At 33.0% G+C, this 18330-nt stretch overlaps 1 protein-coding gene across 2 annotated transcripts; it reads left to right on the plus strand.

Annotated features, from left to right (window-relative positions):
* The first annotated feature begins 1680 nt into the window (after window positions 1–1680).
* Window positions 1681–17511, plus strand: tmem41ab (transmembrane protein 41ab). Of its 2 annotated transcripts, none has more exons than XM_073931882.1 (5): window positions 1681–1988; window positions 8974–9124; window positions 9250–9411; window positions 14038–14176; window positions 16277–17509. In XM_073931882.1, the coding sequence occupies exons 3-5, from the start codon at window positions 9253–9255 to the stop codon at window positions 16504–16506; spliced, it is 528 nt and encodes a 175-aa protein (XP_073787983.1). In that variant the 5' UTR covers window positions 1681–1988; window positions 8974–9124; window positions 9250–9252; the 3' UTR covers window positions 16507–17509.
* Window positions 17512–18330: the final 819 nt, after the last annotated feature.

Consider the following 18330-nt stretch of genomic DNA (forward strand, 5'->3'; position numbering starts at 1 on the left):
AGATGATTTTTAAATGTTTGACACCATGTGTGCTACTCACTGCACATGTTGTTTATTAGTTTAACCTTTTTGTTTAATTGTAAATAAAAAATTCATTGTTTAATTTGAATATACATTTTCTGTTGTTTATTTATTTGCTGCCAAAATAATAAAATACATTTGTCTGAAGAATTTATATGCTCTCTATTTTTAACAACAGATAAGAATACTGATTCATTTTAGTAACACTACAATAACTATATCCAGTGCATCTAGAAAGTATTCATAGTGCTTATTCATAGTGCTTCATTTTTTCACTTATGGCAAAATGGATTAAAAAAAATAATAATTAAACATTCTGCACACAATACCCCATAATGACAATGTGAAAAAAAAATTTGCAAATTTATTAGCTCTAAAAAACCTCTTTATTAGCTCTAAAAAAGAAAAGCTCTAAAGCTCTAAATTGAGCTCAGGTATACATTCTGATCATTCTTGAGATGTTTCAGCAACTTAATAGAAGTTCACCTGTGGTAAATTCAGTTGATTGGACATGATTTGAAAAGGCATACACATGTCTATATAAAGTCCCAGGGTTGACAGTGCATGTCAAAGCACATACCAAGCATGAAGACAAAGGAATTGTCTGTGGATGTCCAGTTCAGGATTGTCTCGAGGCACAAGGCTGGGGAAGGTTACAGAAAAAGTTTTGCTGCTCTGAAAGTTCCAATGAGCACAGTGGAGAAGAGCCTTAGTCAGAGAGGTGATCAATAACCCGATAGTCACTCTGTCTAAGCCCCAGCGTTCTTGTGTGGAGATAGGAAAACCTTACAAAAGGACAACTATTTGGGCAGCAATCCACCAATCAGGCCTGTATTAAGGCTGTAACATAAAAAAATGTGCAAAAAGTGAAGCGCATGTATACAATATTACTCTATGAGTAGTAGCTACACTGTTGTTAATTACAATTAGTTTAATTACACTATTGCAAGTTACTCACTGTAACCAAACCATTAAAGTGACAAACTGGCAACAGTGTTACCAATGTTTCACTGTAAAAAGCCTGATAAGGTCTAACAGTGCAGACTCAGTCAGTTCTTTTTAAATTTCAAAGTGTTTGTTTGCATTGCATGTGTAATGCCATGAAGTCTGTGCTTTTAGGGCTGTTTAAGAGTTTAAACTCCAAAAATGTCAAGAATCTACAGATTTTGCAGAATTAATTGAACATATACTAGTAGATATGAGGAGCTGTTAAAGCAATACTCAAACTTAAAACTCATTTACAGGGCCTCCCACCCGACCCTGCACGTTTTGTATGTATTAGGACACCTGATTCAGATCATCAGCTTGTAAACAGAGAGATCCATGAACTGATCCTTGTGTCAAATAAGAGAGACATACACATTCTGCAGAACCACTGGATTAGGGGGATGACATGTATCATGGAAAAAAATCTTTTCCATTGCAGGAATAAATAATAATTTTGAAATTTAAAAATAAATACATAGCCTTCTTTTTAAGCATTCAACATTTTTTTACTATAGTAGTAGTATTGAATTTTTCCAAACATTATACAATTCTAGTCTTTGTATGTTCATGTTTTTTTTATTTACTCAGAATTTTTCCAGAGTTACCTCACCATGGGCTCAAATATTTGGGGGGTCTCATGTGACAGATCGGTCCACCCTCATAAGGGGCTTCACTCACACTGTCGCAATACAGTAAGTCCACGTACTTCCATGAGCTGGAGACGTAACATGTATAAACTGCCCACCGACCGGATCTGCTATTTAACAGGTGTAGCAGCAAGTGCAGAAGGGTCGGTTTTAGGCAGATCTATCCCGGGACTATGCGCTCAATTTGGGGTTTAATCGTTCTGGTGGCCGCAGCAACTTTTTACTTATATCTGCTGTCTGCCTTCCTGCCGCCGGGTCCGCGTGCTATTCGAGTTCACGACACGGGACCAGAACACACAGACGATGAGCCGGAGGAGAAAGTGCTCAGGTAAGGTAATTGAACTTTTTTACGTTAATGTTTTGTCAGTTTGGTGAGTTTTTAAAGGAGGCGTGGCACCCAACCCCACACCTACCTAACCGTGATTGCGAGATAATCATACTAAATTGCAAGAATGAGATCTTACGAATTCACAAGAATTGATAAATCGAAACGTTACGAATTGCTGTGAGATAGCTTTGCAACAATCTGTCTGATCCTGGGGAATTTTATGTTTGTATGTATAGCTAAATAAATATAATGAACTCAAATTGGATATTGAGTAAGTTGGTAACACATGTGTCTACAATGTTTTAATTAGCACAGATTACAACAGGGTTAATTTATATATGGCCAATATTCGTGTAAAATAATAGGGAAAACATTGTTTTATTTTACTAAATTATTATATCAATTATATATATATATATATATATATATATATATATATATATATATATATATATATATATATATATATATATATATATATATATATAAATTTTAATTATTTGATTAATTATAATAAAACGATCATATAAGAAAATATATGGTATGTTTTAAACATTAGGGCCTATGTTATAACAATATTAAGATTATTAATACGCTGATTTAAATATTTTATTAATATGTTTAATAATATTAAAGGAGCAGTTCAACCAAAACTGACAATTTAGTCGTTAACTCGCCCCACTTCCAATCCTGTTTGACTTTCTCTTTTTTAAAGTAAAATGTTTTAAAGAAAGCTGGATTTTTTTTTTAATTTGATGTGATTGTAATAAATAAATAAATTAATTGCCACTTACTGTAAATTGAATCATTCTATCTGAATTGAAAAGTGTACTGCCATTATGACATTCCTACATTAAAAATGTTTTGGTCTATCTGAATACTGTTGAGTTAAACATGTATCTCTTTGATTTGGACACTGCACATAATGCTTTTCTTACTTTTTGATCTTTTTTTTTTTGTTACAATATCTAAATATTCTTAAATCAAGAAACAACTAAAAAGATTGTCTAAATCTTATTTCAAAGAGAAAACAAAATTATTTTGATCACCCCATTTTTTAATAAAAAAAAAATTGAAAACAACTAATTTTGGGGGGCATATAGTTGATAAAGTTTCTCAAATTAGGAATTTTAAGATATTTGCACTGGAAACAAACAAAAATTAGACAAAAAGAAAATCATTTTTTGCAGTGGATAGAGTAATTTGACATTTTGTTTTAGCTGTACATTGTCAAAACACAATATATTATATATATTAATATATCAATATATTAGATATTCATCCATACATTTATTCATCCATCAATATCTTTAAAATAAAGCTTCTTTATCTCCCTTAGTTATTTCACAAAGAATTTTTAACATCCATACTAACTTTTCATTAGGACTGAACAATATATTAATTGAGCATCAATATCATAATGTGTCACATCACTGGATTAGATTTTTTTTTTAAAGATTAAAAGATAAAGACATTATGAAATATTATTTTGTAAAAATTACTATACAATGATGACCATGTTATTTTACATTTAATTGATTGTTAAGTTTCTGTATTGAATAATATTTGAATAAAATTTCTCTCTCCAGAAAACTATAAAGCATTGTTTATTTAACTCTGTTATATTTATATTGTGACTTATTATATTTTAAGCAGAAGCACTGCAAATAAAAAGACTTATTTTAAACTAAATTAATGAAATCTTTCCAAATAGAGCTATCTAAAGTATCTGGTGAAATTATATTCATGTCACAATATATATTGTTACAATACAAAATATGTGTAATTTTTCCACTATCAAGCAGCCATACATTCTATCCCACAAAGCATTCTTTATAATTTAAATAAAAACATTATTTACACAATCAACATCTTCTTCACAATAAGAAATAAATGTTTAGCTTACAAACCTTTCACCAAATATGTTTTTGTTTCTATGGCATCACTGTGACAACACTTTGTTTAAGTTTTTTATCAATTAAAGCATATCCATCCTTCCATCCATCCATCCGTCCGTCCATCCGTCCGTCCATCCATCCATCCATCCATCCATCCATCCATCCATCCATCCATCCATCCATCCATCCATCCATCCCCATCCTTTCATTTGGAACATTTCAATTGTTTATTATTAATGAATTATATAAATGTATTTATCTTTGTGTTCTCTCTTGATATGTTTGAAAGCTGTTCAGCATTAGCAGACAAGTCTCGGGGGCCTGGCGGAGGGCATGAGGTGACAGTTATAAGATCAGGCAACTGCCTTCTGAGTGTTTTGAAACCCCCTTGAATTTGCTGTGATGTGCAACACAGTGTAAAAAAAAGATGGAAGTTTCATACAGCATACAACATGTCTTTGGCAGCACAAGCTAAAATAAATCGAGAGAAGAAGGTCTCAAAAGCTTCCAAGCTTAGGGTTAGTTTCATCCTGTCTTCCAGATATTTTGAATAACAAAGAAGTGAAAAGGACGTTTCGTGTTGAGTAATGGATCTGCTGTACTTCCACCATCATCACATTCCATCTAAAGATCTGACCTTTTCATAGTATCTTGTGACCCGCATGTCGTGGTTCATTTCTTGATTAGCTCACTCTTCTGTACCCTGGGAGCTGATGAGGCTGAGAGGAAGTTTTTCACATGTTGTTCAGCGGTGATGTCAGAGACAGCTGTACTCTGTGTACTCAACAGTGGTGGAAATAGATGCTGGAGTCTTTAGGATGGGAATTTCAGTGGTTATCAGAGAAGGGAAATTTTGCGTTAACATAGCACATGCATGTATCGTGTTTTACATCAGCATAGCTATAAAAATCTGCAGTTTTTATGGCCTTTTAAATAGACTGAACATGTAAGTGCTTTTAAAGGAAAAAGTATGTAATAAATAAACAATTAAGTAATTAAATGAATAGTAAAATACATAACTATGTAATAATAAATTAGATTTTTTTGTTTTAGTTAGATTTCTTTACATTATTCTTTAGTTACATTTAGTTACATTTTTGTTAGTCAAATTACAACTGTGTAAACATTTTAAATCAACATATATTAAAGTAGTCATATTTTTTTAAACTAAGTTCTAATTGGTTTAGTTAAACTTAGTTTAAACTAAGTTTAGTTTAATAACTCATTTTAAATAAATAAATGAATAAAATACTATACATTATTTATTTCTTCAATACTTATCTTACCTCTTTAGCAGTTTTTCGTTTTTGTTTTAAGCAAAAAAATTTGTGTTTTATACATTTTCCAGAAAATAACATTTAAAATCTTTTGTATTTTTGCTTCTCAAATAAATGATTGTGATTATTTTATTGCAGAACAAATTCATTAGATCTACACTGAAAAAAGTGTTGCATGCAGAACTGTTGCAAACAATTTATTTGTGTTGAATTTAAACAATCAAATTAAATTGAATAATGTTCAACTTAATGTGTTTGTTTAAATTCAACACAATTAAATTGTTTACAACCACTTAACATAATAAAATTGAGTAAACCCAAGGAATCATGTTTGAATAATTTTTTTCAGTGTACCAGAGCACATTTTTGTTCTATTGTATTTATTATTCATTCATTCATTTTCTTGTCGGCTTAGTCCCTTTATTAATCCGGGGTCGCCACAGTGGATTGAACCGCCAACTTATCCAGCAAGTTTTTTTTACGCAGCGGATGCCCTTCCAGACGCAACCAATCTCTGGGAAACATCCACACACACATTCACACACACACACTCATACACTACGAACAATTTAGCTTACCCAATTCACCTGTACCGCATGTCTTTGGACTGTGGGGGAAACCGGAGCAGCCGGAGGAAACCCACGCGAATGCAGGTAGAATATGCAAACTCCACACAGAAACGCCAACTGAGACAAGGATCGAACCAGCGACCTTCTTGCTGTGAGGCGACAGCACTACCTACTGCACCACTGCTTTGCCCTGTATTTATTATATAATATAAAATTATATAAAAACATAGGCGTCACGGGGCACAGTGGGTCATTTGATTTCTTCATAGTAGGAAGGTCGCTGGTTCTAGCCTCAGCTGGGTCAGTAGGCTTTTCTGTAAGGTGTTTGCATGTTTTTCCCGTGTTGGCATAGGTTTCCTCCGGGTGCTCTGATTTCCCCCGAAGTCCAAAGACATGCAGTATAGGTGAATTGAATAAGCTAAATTACCCATAGTGTATGTTTTTAAATGCAAGAATGTTTCACAGTGCTGGAAGGGCATCAACATATGCTGGAAGGGCATAAAGCATATGCTGGATGAGTTTGGAGATTTATTCCGCTGTGGCAACCCCTGATTAATAAAGGGACTAAGTCGAAAGAAAATGGATGGATGAATGAATATAAAAACATAATAATAATAAAAAAATGTTTTAGTTAGATTTCCTAGTTAAACATTTCTTAGTCAAATTAAAAATGTATAAACATTTTAAATCAACATATACCTTATTAAAGTAGTCATGTTTGAAAACATAAAGCAATTTTAAAATAAATAAATAACATATGATAAATTATTTTTTATTATTTATCTTACCTCTTACCTTACAATTTTTTTAAAAGTGTTTTATAAATTCTCCAAAAAATAACTTGAAAATCTTAAGTATTTTTGCTTCTTAAATAAATGATCTTGATAATTTTATCGCTGAATAATACACATTTTTTTCTATTGTACCTATTTGCACTCTTGTCATTTTGTTTAAAAAGGTTTGAGTAAAGATTTTTTAAAAGTTCACTTACTTTTTACTTTATTCATTAGAATCTTTTTTTTAAGTTTAAAAAGTACTAGAAGCTATAAAAACAATTGCTAGAAAATTATATGGTGTAAGAAAATGTTTTTTTGTATTATTGAGGTTGTTTGTTGTCCAATTGGTCCACACTGGTCTCTCTTACTGTTGTACTTGTGAGCCACTCACACTAGTGTACACTCAGCATTAGGAATAATCACAAGCTTATATTCGTCACACTGGGTACACATGTGAAATCAAACCCTCCTCTTTGGCACATGGGTGGGGAATACAGCCCTACTGTGTGCCCAAATTACCCACTGGATGGCCGCAAGAAGCTTAGATTACTTTCAGCTGCACAAGATATGATTCATGTGCTGCAGGCCAATGACCAGAACTACAGTCCATACTACATACACATTTATTGATGATGTTGTCAGATGTGTTTCAAGACATTTCAAACAATCTGGACCTCAAGTACAGCCAAGCCTGTACAGACACACAAGTGTATTTTCACAGCTGAGAGTCTATTTCCATCCACTTGCTGGATCGTGTTTCGTTCCTTTGCTCACACTGTGGACAGTTTTCACTCTTATCTTGCTGACAGTCTAGTGTCTATCAGGAGTCTTAAAACTTTTTCAGGTCAAGAAAAACCCTTGGGGAATAACCTTCATCTGCCCCAAAGGTCATTTTAACATAAAATGTTTTTTTTAATCAAGTGTTATTTGTATAATTTCGAATAAACTAAAAATTATATTACACACTCCAAATTCAATACAATTCAATTTTGTTGTTGGTACACATAATAGTAATAAATCCTTCACTCTACACTCAATTTGAACTGCTATAAGAATTCCTGAGATTGGTTGATTGGTTGGTAGGTAGGTTGGTTGGTTGGTTGGTAGGTGGGTTGAGAGTATGATTGATTGATTGATTGATTGATTGATTGATTGATTGGTTGGTTGGTTGGTTGATTGATTGATTGATTGATTGATTGATTGATTGATTGATTGATTGATTGGTTGGTTGGTTGGTTGGTTGGTTGGTTGGTTGGTTGGCAGGTTGGTTGGTTGGTTGGTTGGTTGGTAGGTTAGTAGGTAGGTAGGTTGGTTGGTTGGTTGGTAGGTGGGTTGAGAGTATGATTGATTGATTGATTGATTGATTGATTGATTGATTGATTGATTGATTGATTGATTGATTGATTGATTGATTGGTTAGTAGGTAGGTTGGTTAGTAGGTTGGTAGGTTGGTAGGTGGGTTGATTGATTGATTGATTGATTGATTGATTGATTGATTGATTGATTGATTGATTGATTGATTGATTGATTGATTGATTGATTGGTTGGTTGGTTGGTTGGTTGGTTGGTTGGTTGGTTGGTTGGTTGGTTGGTTGGTTGGTTGGTTGGTTGGTAGGTAGGTAGGTAGGTAGGTAGGTAGATTGACAAATTAATTAATTAATTAGTCCATTAGTCTGCACAATCCAAATTAATGTTTGTTTTTGTTGTATATGGATATAGAAAAACTAAATTTGCGAGTTGTGTGTGTGTGTGTGTGTGAGTGCGCGTTGTCAAATTCAGATGTTTTCTCAATGTGTTGGTGTTTGTTTTCTTTGCATGTGTTTGAGTTTTCTCTGCCACAGTGACGTTCAATAGATCAGAAGGTTATGAAGTGTGTAAGCGTCATTCTGTCGTTTTCTTTGTCAGTAACATTCCACATTGTACTCTGTCCACTTTTGATTGATTGTCCACAATCTACAACTACATGCAAATTAACCCGTACTGGAGAATTAGAGCAGTATTATTAGTAGACTGGTAACTACGTTTAGATCTAGTAGAAATTGTTTATACCCTTAAAAAGTTACATGAGCATCACATACAGGTACGTTAGCTGTCACTATGGTACCTTTTCAAAGGTACACATTTGTACTAAAAGGGTCCATAGTTGAACCTCAAAAGTATATATTATAGTATATAAAGAAGAACACTTTTGTACTTTTAAGGTACTAATACAGTATGTACCCTTGAGGTATTAATATGGACCTTTTGAAAAGGTACCAACCCAGTCACAGCACGCATACCTGTTTGTGATTCTCATGTGACTGTTTTTAAGGGTTACGTTTTTTGAATGAGAAACTCATCCCATCCTTGCTTGGGCTCAAGCAAAAGACATTTTTGTTGCAAGTAGTGCATAAAATTGTTGCAATAGTTTAACCACTGAACCACCGTGTGGTGTGACTTTAAAGATAGATATGTCCTTCATTTTTTCCAGGTTGAAGTTCCCATCTGATCTGGAGGAATTGAGGGAACTAGCCGAACTTCTGAAGTTCTACAAGACAGAACACACAGGCTATGTGTTTATCCTCTTCTGCAGTGCCTACCTCTACAAACAGTCCTTCGCCATTCCAGGCTCATCTTTTCTGGTTGGTAACAGAAATCCACTGTGTTAAACAGTTTATTGTAATTGTTTTTCTGAACCACCTTAGTAGACTGAACTTAAAGTGCTTAATATTAAAAATATTTTCCCAATCTTTCTTGTCATGTCTAGAACATGCTGTCAGGGGCTTTGTTCGGGCCATTACATGGACTCATCATTGCCTGCACTTTGACTACAGTGGGTTCCACCAACTGCTACCTGCTGTCTCGCACGTTTGGCAAACGTCACATTGTCAGGCTCTTCCCTGAGAAAGTGGCAATGCTGCAGAGAATGGTGGGTCACCCCTAACCCTTCAGCACATTAATTAATGTTCTAAAAATAGTCAGGAAGTGCATGTGTGACTTTGCATTTTGTTTGTTTATACTGTACTTTGCATGTGTTGTTACTCTGTAGCACAACAATGGCAAGGTTATAGGTTTAATTCCCAGAGAATGCATGAATAAAAAAAAGAAGCTAATTCAAGCATTCTATGAGTATCATATATTTATTTTATATTGATTTATTTATTTTTATTTGATGTTTTGTTGACTATACTTTATATTGCAACTACATGCAAACTAATTCTCATTAGTTTCTCAGATTATAGCAGACTGTCTGATTTACATCTGCTGATACTGCTTCAAAAACAGACATTCAATGTAACTTATAATTATCACAATCTGGTGTTTTTGTTGTGTCGTGTTGTGTTTCATGTGCTCTCTGTTATTTTCATGTGATTCTTTGTTCAGTTTTACTGACAATTATTCCAACTGTATATCCACCTGTGTCCCCTGTTAGTTATCAGTTCAGTCATGTGTTTTGTATTCGTCCTTAAGTGTGCTTAGTTTACAGTTTTTCTCAGTCGCTTTGGTGCATTTCTCACAACACTGTTTACATTTGCACAACAGTTAATACATTTTTTTTTTTAAACAATTATTCATTTGTGCACATCATAGTAGCAGTTTCTCATTCCTTCCTACAAATTGCAAATGCTATTGTGCGTGCATCAATTGCTTTCATAGAACTCTCTGCTGTTCTATAACATACATAATTATTTGCCTCTGTCATGTTAGTCAAAATTAACTAAACTTTTGAGTGCTGAATAGTCTATCCATTTAAAACTAATAGTCCTCATCTCATCACTTGAGTCAGCATATAAAAAATGTTGAACTAATTGTCAAAAAAATGTAAATCTTTATTTTCCTGAAAACGTCTTAAAAATTTTACAATTTCAGGAATGATTTACAGACCTGTGTATGTTGTTTGTTCAGTTCCAATATGTTCTGCAATATTGTTTACAGTTGTGCACAGCTCTACCCAAAGAAAGTTTATGTTTGTTGTAAATAAGGTGTGTTTATTCTTTTGCACAATGATGTGAATAAATTAGAATTGCAAAGAGCAAATGCAGTAAAAATGTAAAACACATATTCAGTGTCTTGTACTCAGATACCTCACTAAATGCAGTGATGTCTAAATTCACTGTAGTTTTCAAATGGCTGTGCAAATAGTATATAGTGCTGTCTTGAGAATTTTCAGGAAGTGTCACCAAAATCTGACTTTTTTGCATTGGAAAAAATGTACAGAGTTAACTGTCATAATGAAAACATGACAAAGCCATTTGACTATCTTGTTCATAAACAATGGTGTCAGGACTTTCACTGACATGAATACTTGCTTTTGAGGAATGAGCTATCCATTTTGAGCAAATGACACTTTTACAGGTTATCAACTAGATTTTGCAGTTTATACTATTTGTTTTGAGAAACGCATTAACTATTGTGCAAATGGAAATAGTGTTGTGAGAAATGCACCAAAGCGACTGAGAAAAACTGTATTGTTCAGTATTGTCACAACTTCCTGTCCTACCTGTGTTTTGGTGTTCTAGTGCCTGTTGTGAGTGGTTTTGTTAATAAATATGTGTTTTTCATATTTCCTGAGATGCATGTTTTTGTGAATAAGCTTACGCATGACAATAATCAACAACATTTTTATTGAAGGGACCATCAAAGTAAAGTGAGACAGACAGACAGACAGATATATAGATAGATAGATAGATAGATAGATAGATAGATAGATAGATAGATAGATAGATAGATAGATAGATAGATAGATAGATAGATAGATAGATAGATAGATAGATAGATAGATAGATAGATAGATAGATAGATAGACAGATAGATAGAGGAAAAAGCCAATGTCAGAGTGTATTTTTAGGCTAAGTGCAAAAAGCACACCTAGTTGGAATAAGGTATATTCATGGTTTACGCCCATCAATGCCTGATTGACAGAGACAACATGAGTAAAGAGCGAAGCAGGATTACAGCGTGGATGGCGTACCTCGTAAAGCACACAGCATTATCCTTTGATGCGATCGATCATCAAACTGGTTCGAATCCACCATCTGCTGAAGTTGTGCTACTTTTTCTCTCCCCATTACATATCAGATTGAAAATATATTTATTTTTAATAGAAAAGAAACATTTAAAAAAAAATGCAAATGTGATATAAAGTCACAAGTGCCTCGTGGGTATTTAATAATGTTTAACTTTAGCCTATTTTATCTGTGTAACAGCATCTACAGTAAGTAGTGATTATATTTTTAAACAGTTGTTTTCCACCTGGTGTTAAATGTTAGCAACATCAGGTTTATAATCAAGTTATGGTGTTTGCCTCTTCATCACGACGAGAGTAGAGAAAATACAGGGAGAGGAGGAGAGAGACAGTAAATCATTGATAAGTGTGTGTATTATGAAAGACTCAGATTCATAGAACTAGATTGGAGAGGCATTATGTGTTATATGCCATGGCAATAATATGCTTTATATGTTTGTAAAAGTTTTAAATTAAAAATGCCCCTTATAATACTTTAATAGATTCATTTTATTTGAAAATTATTATATTATTCTTATTTTTTTAATCCAACTATAGGGGTGCGGTGGGGTAGGGGGCCTTACAAGAAAATGTGCCCCTGAGTTCTTAATCTGGGCCTGGTAATCACAGTAATAAAACTATAATGCATAATATTTCAGATATGCTCCAGTCATCAGTGTGACCTTCAGAAGCAATATTAATATGAATAATTCATTATCAAGAAACATAAGTAGACAGTTGTGGAAACTATGATATAATTAATTACTCTCTTTACTCTTTAAATAAATTACTTTATTACTTATCAAAAGTGACAAAAAACATAGATAGATTTATATTGTTGCAAAATAATTTATTTCATACATATGCTGGTCATTTTTGAGCATAATATAAAGTCAAATTTATGTTTCCAAAAAACACAAATGAAAAAATGATTCATAATAAAAACCTTTATGAATAGTAATATATGACTGTTATAAATTAGCAGATAATCATAATAACACTTGTTCTGAAAGTTACACTTAACTCTGAAGTAATTATGCTGAAAATTCATCATTTTATTATTATTATTTTGAAATGTACTTTTGGTGAGCAGGAGAGGCTTCTTCATATGCATGAAACAAATATGAATGTTTGCAAACATTTGACTGATCGTCTGTTTACTGTACAAATGACATGTTTAAGTTTACAGTCAGCTATGTGTGGAATAGCTTAGAGTAAATAATGCATGAGTGGAACTGAACTTTGTACATACATGCGATGAACCCACACCGAAAAGGATAAACAGTTGGCTGATGTTATTGATATTTCAGTTCCACTTTATATTAAGTGGCCTTAACTACTATGTACTTATATCAAAAATTAAATACAATGTACTTACTGTGTTTATAATGTATTTGTGAACACTTGTGGTGCTTTTGAGTTGGGATGGAGGTTGGGTTATGGACAGGTTTGGTGGCATGGGTAGGTTTAAGGGTGGGTTAAGGTGTAAGGGATGGTCAACAGTGTATTTACAAATGTAATTACAAAAGTTAAATACAGATGTAATTACATGTATTAATCAAGCGTAAGTACACAGTAAATACATGTATTTACACAATAAGTACATTATAACAAACTATTAATTCCTATATAAGTACATATTAGTTAAGGCCACTTAAAATAAAGTGGGACCGATATTTCTTTAAATGTGTGTGTGTGTGTAAAGGATGTAACTAATCCATTAAACTAGTTCTTTACTAAGTAAAAAAGTGTACTTACGTTACAAAATTAAGCTAGAAATACAGAAACATAACACGTAAAGTGTAACACTGAAGTTGATTTATAGACCATTTTGAGTAATGTAAACAATAACAATGGTCCTAACATATTTCTCGTATTATATGTTTAATTTGCATAGCTTTCAAGAATCTAAAAATGTCCACATATTAATAAATAATGTTATGACATGCATTTTAACATTAAGATATGATTTTCCTATTGTTAAATTGACAAAATAGTTTGACAACAAGCAGCAAATGTTTATGGGCCAGTGACATCGCCACATTGAAATGGTCTATAGTGTAGCTTGCACTTCAGTTACAAAAAAAAAAAAAAAAAATCTTTGAACTATTGTCTAATTAGGATGTTTTACAAAGTTTTTGGTCCGGTTGGCAATGAACAGCTTCCTGAAGGGAAAGTTCAACCCAACATGAAAATATTTTTACCATTTGCTCACACTGAAGTGGTTCTAAACGTTTATAAATTTTTTTCTTCTACTAAACACAAAGCGACATGTTCTGAGAAATGCTTCTGTTGGAAACCAGTAAACCTTGATTTCCATATTAGGAACTGAAAATACAATGGAAATCAATAGCTGCTGCTTTCCAACCTTCTTCAGTATATCTTCATTTGTGTTCAACAGAAGAAAGTAGAGTAAATGTTGACAGAAATTCTATGTTTGGGTGAACTATCTCTTTAATATTTTTTTTCTAAATGATTATAATTATTTTCATCTGTTATCTTTACAATTTCTGAGTTGAAATATGATGATGATATATGTCTTTTTATCAGGTGGAAGAGAACAGGAGCAGTTTGTTTTTCTTCTTGCTCTTTCTGCGCTTCTTTCCCATGACACCCAATTGGTTCTTGAACGTCACTTCACCAATCTTCAACATCCCCATCCCTATATTCTTCTTTTCCATCCTCATTGGTGAGCATTACTTTACTCATGCACTTATACATGAATATATTTTCTTTGTTGGAGGTGTAATAACAGTACATTGCAGTTCTTTTTTTTCTGAGCTTATAATAAAAATTAATCTGTTGCATGTTGACTTTAAGTAACTTTAAAACTTGTCAGCTAGCAGTGATTAGATTATTAGTAGACTGTTTGGTTAATATCTGCTTAGCAGTTTCAGAAATATTTGTGTGACAATATTTTATTTCATTACCTAATTATTTGTTACTCTTGTCATGTATGTCAAATACATATTACTTATGTTATCAGTTTCTCATTTGGAATTTTTACCAATAACTTTCTAACAAAATGTTATCAGCAACTGTTTAAAACTGTATATAAACTATTCCATAAAAAAAAAATCCTATACTCAATACAGAGTAGGGGTGCAATATCAAAACCAAAAAGCATTATTGCAGAATATGGAATGATGTGTTTTGTGGGAAATTGTTTGTCATAATATAGCAACGCAAACAAAAATGCTGATGTTAGCACAGCACTATGAAATAATTTGTTGGGGTGCAAACAAAATTTGTCAGTTTACAAACAACACCTAAATTTAAGTGCAACAGAAAACTGTGTGATTGGTTGCAATCAATCAATCAATCAATCAATCAATCAATCAATCAATCAATCAATCAATCAATCAACCAACCAATCAATCAATCAATTGGAAATTAATAGACAATTTAAGGTGCTGGATGTATGACATCATTGTCTCCATTCGCAATGTAACATTTCACTTGAAATGTACGGTATAGAATAGAATAGAATAGAATAGAATAGAATAGAATAGAATAGAATAGAATAGAATAGAAAACTTTATTGTCCACACGTGTAGTTCATTTTTGGCCTCCCAAACATCACAAATACAGAACACAAACACAGAGCACAAACACAAACACAAAGCTTTCTACACCACAGATTACCAAACCTCAACCCTAGACATACATTTATCTACTTCATTGTCATTTATTCAATATGGTAATAGCAGACGGTATAAAAGATTTCTTAAAAATATTTGTTTTTGCTGTGGGTACTCTGTATCGTCTACCAGAAGGAAGCTTTTCAAATTGAGTCCTGAACTATCTGTGAGGCTTTCCGTCTGGTTTGATTTATATACAGTTCCACAAGCTACTTCTGGGGGTCCATTCTGATCTTACTACCGGTGTTAACGATCTTTACAAGTTTATACATGCTTCTAGCTCCAAGATTTCGGTACCAGCAAGAAATATTATAGGAGATAATACTTTCAACCAGACTGGTATAAACCTTTCTCAGAATACCCATACTAACATTAAAACTATTTAATTTCCTTAAAAGAAAGAGTCTCTGTGTTGCCTTCTTATAGATATAGTCTGCGTGTTCACCAAAATTAAAGCCACTATCTAAAATCATCCCCAGATACTTAAAACTGTTTACAATCTCCACATGTTGACCCTCAATGGTAACTGGATGACATATAGGCTGCCCTTTCCTACAATAATTAGTTCCTTAGTTTTCAAAGCATTTAGTGACAAAGCACTCTCCTCGCACCATGTCACCAGATGTTCTATGTGCTCAAAGTAGACCCTCTCTAGCTCCTCCTTTCCTTTGACCCTAAGTCCAACCACAGACATGTCATCAGCATACTTAAATATGGTAATATTGCTTTCAGAAATCTGCATTTCACTTATATACAGTTGAAGTCAGAATTATTAGCCCCCTTGTGATTTTTTTTCCTTTTTTAAATATTTCCCAAATGATGTTTGACAGAGCAAGGAAATTTTCACAGTATGTCTGATAATATTTTTTCTTCTAGAAAAAGTCCTATTTGTTTTATTTTTGCTAGAATACAAGCAGTTTTGAATTTTTTTCACATTCATAATAAATTATTTTGCTGTCTGATGTATTCAATATGTTCTGTCCTGATGGGATTTTTATTGTTTAACTTTAACCTGTTCATATATATATATATATATATATATATATATATATATATATATATATATATATATATAATCTACATTATTTACATTAAAAATAAAAACGCTATAGAAAAAAACTTAACAAAACCTTTATTTCTCTCCCCAGGTTTAATCCCTTACAACTTCATCTGTGTCCATACGGGTGCCGTCTTGTCAGAGATCAACTCTCTGGATGACATCTTTTCATGGTCCACCCTACTGCAGCTGCTGCTGATCGCGTGTGTGGCGCTGCTTCCTGGAGCTCTGATCCGCCGCTACAGTAAAGACCACCTCAAACTCCACGGCCTGGAGCCCAATGGACACCAGAAGATCCTGAATGATCGCAAGACTAGATGACCCAAGGAGAGACTAAATAGGACACTGTGTCTGTTGAAAAAGGACTGATCATTGGCCTGGGGTCAAAGCCTTATAAAGGAGAGTGGAAATTAAATGGACGTAAATACTAAATAGTAGTTATCAGATGCCTAAGTGTCAAAGAAGAGATTGTCAATGTCTTAATGGAGGATACACTCCAACTGCTGATTTATTACATACAATATATAGCACTGGAAATTGCCTCATTTTATAGGAAAACAGATTAGTAACAGCTTACAGTTTTGAAGAGCTTTAAGTTTTTGATTGAAGTAAAAAAGATTTAGCTATGTTTGTTTGTATGCTAAGGCTTTATTTATTTGTAGCATCTGTAAATATCTAGAAATGTCATGTGTTTTGTAAGGTTTACACAATTAATAAAAGTGAACAAATATTTTCCCTTAAATATTTTATATTAAATGTATATCAATTCATATTTACACGTGAACACTTTGTTTTAGCCACTGAAAAAAAAGTTCATTTGTAACTAATATCTCTCTATTCTGACTTGGCTATTTTTTTTTTCTGAATTGCAAAGCTGTGAAATGTAAAATGTGAATTTTGAGAAAGTCAGAACTGCGATAAGACAGAATTCCTAGCTCTTCTTTCTAGAATTGTGAAGCAAAAAGTTCCAATTACTACAATTGTGAATACAGGATTGGTAATTATAGTCCTGCTGTACTTATCACCAGAGCCTCTGTGCACTTAAGGCTCTTAAAAAGCTTTAAATATTTAAAATATTAAATATTTTATAAGTGATTTTTAGAAATCCTACCCACACATTTTCCTTAAGCAACATTATGTTCATTATTTGCAGTTTGTTACTAAGGCTTATTTGACATCCTTTGAAAAAAATATATATAAATTGCAATTGTAAGAATTGCATGAACAGGTGCTGCTTGATTAATAAGTACATTACAAAACTTTTAGGGTCTTGTGCTTTTTAAAGTCAGCTAAAGCTGGAAAAATAAACTGTTGTCTTAATGCATACTGAGGTTGTGAACGTTTCTTTCTTTAAAAAAAAGAAAAAAAGTAAAACTTTGCAATTTTCAATATTAAGACGTTTTTTTTTTAAGTTCAAAACATTAATGTAATAAAAAGCATTCATTTGAAACTAAATCATTTTCTCATAACCTACTATACGTTCAGGGCCATATTTCACAAATTTTCTGCTAATTTTAAAAATCTGTTAAAACCCATGGAACATTTACACAGTAAGTACAATGCAGTTGAACTAAACAAACTTTAGTTTGGCAGCTGCACAGCAAAATCAAATGAAATATTTCCACATAGTTCAATGTGAGGAAGCTTATACACTCTCACACTGTAAAAACGCCAACTTTCAAAAAGTCCTCTGAACAAAGATTAATAAGTTAACTGAATTTAAATATTTTCATTTGAAATGCTGACAAATAATAGTTAGTTTGTTCAACAAATATGGTGCTTCAATGTGAAAAACTTAAAATATTTCGTTGAACTAATACAAAATTCTTAGTTTTGCGTTGATGCGTGCCCTTCTTGTTGGCGCATGCGCCTTATAAGCTTCTGGCGCATGCGCAATTTACTTCCATAGCTCACTGCAGGGGGTACCTGTCACGTGCGCGCGACAAAACGAACCATCTTTCTTTCTGCGGAGCTACGTGTCAATCGTTTTCATAATCGATTGTATATAATTGTATACATGTTTTTGTGCGATGTGCTACCCATCTGACTGCCCGATCTATTTTACCAGTGTATTAATGATGTGAGAGACCGTGATAGAGCGGTTAAGAGAAGTGGTGGGCAAAGCGAGGCTTCGTGAAACACTGA

This window comes from Danio rerio, chromosome 1 (assembly GCF_049306965.1).
Source record: "Danio rerio strain Tuebingen ecotype United States chromosome 1, GRCz12tu, whole genome shotgun sequence".
In the NCBI taxonomy this organism is placed as follows: Eukaryota; Metazoa; Chordata; class Actinopteri; order Cypriniformes; family Danionidae; genus Danio; species Danio rerio.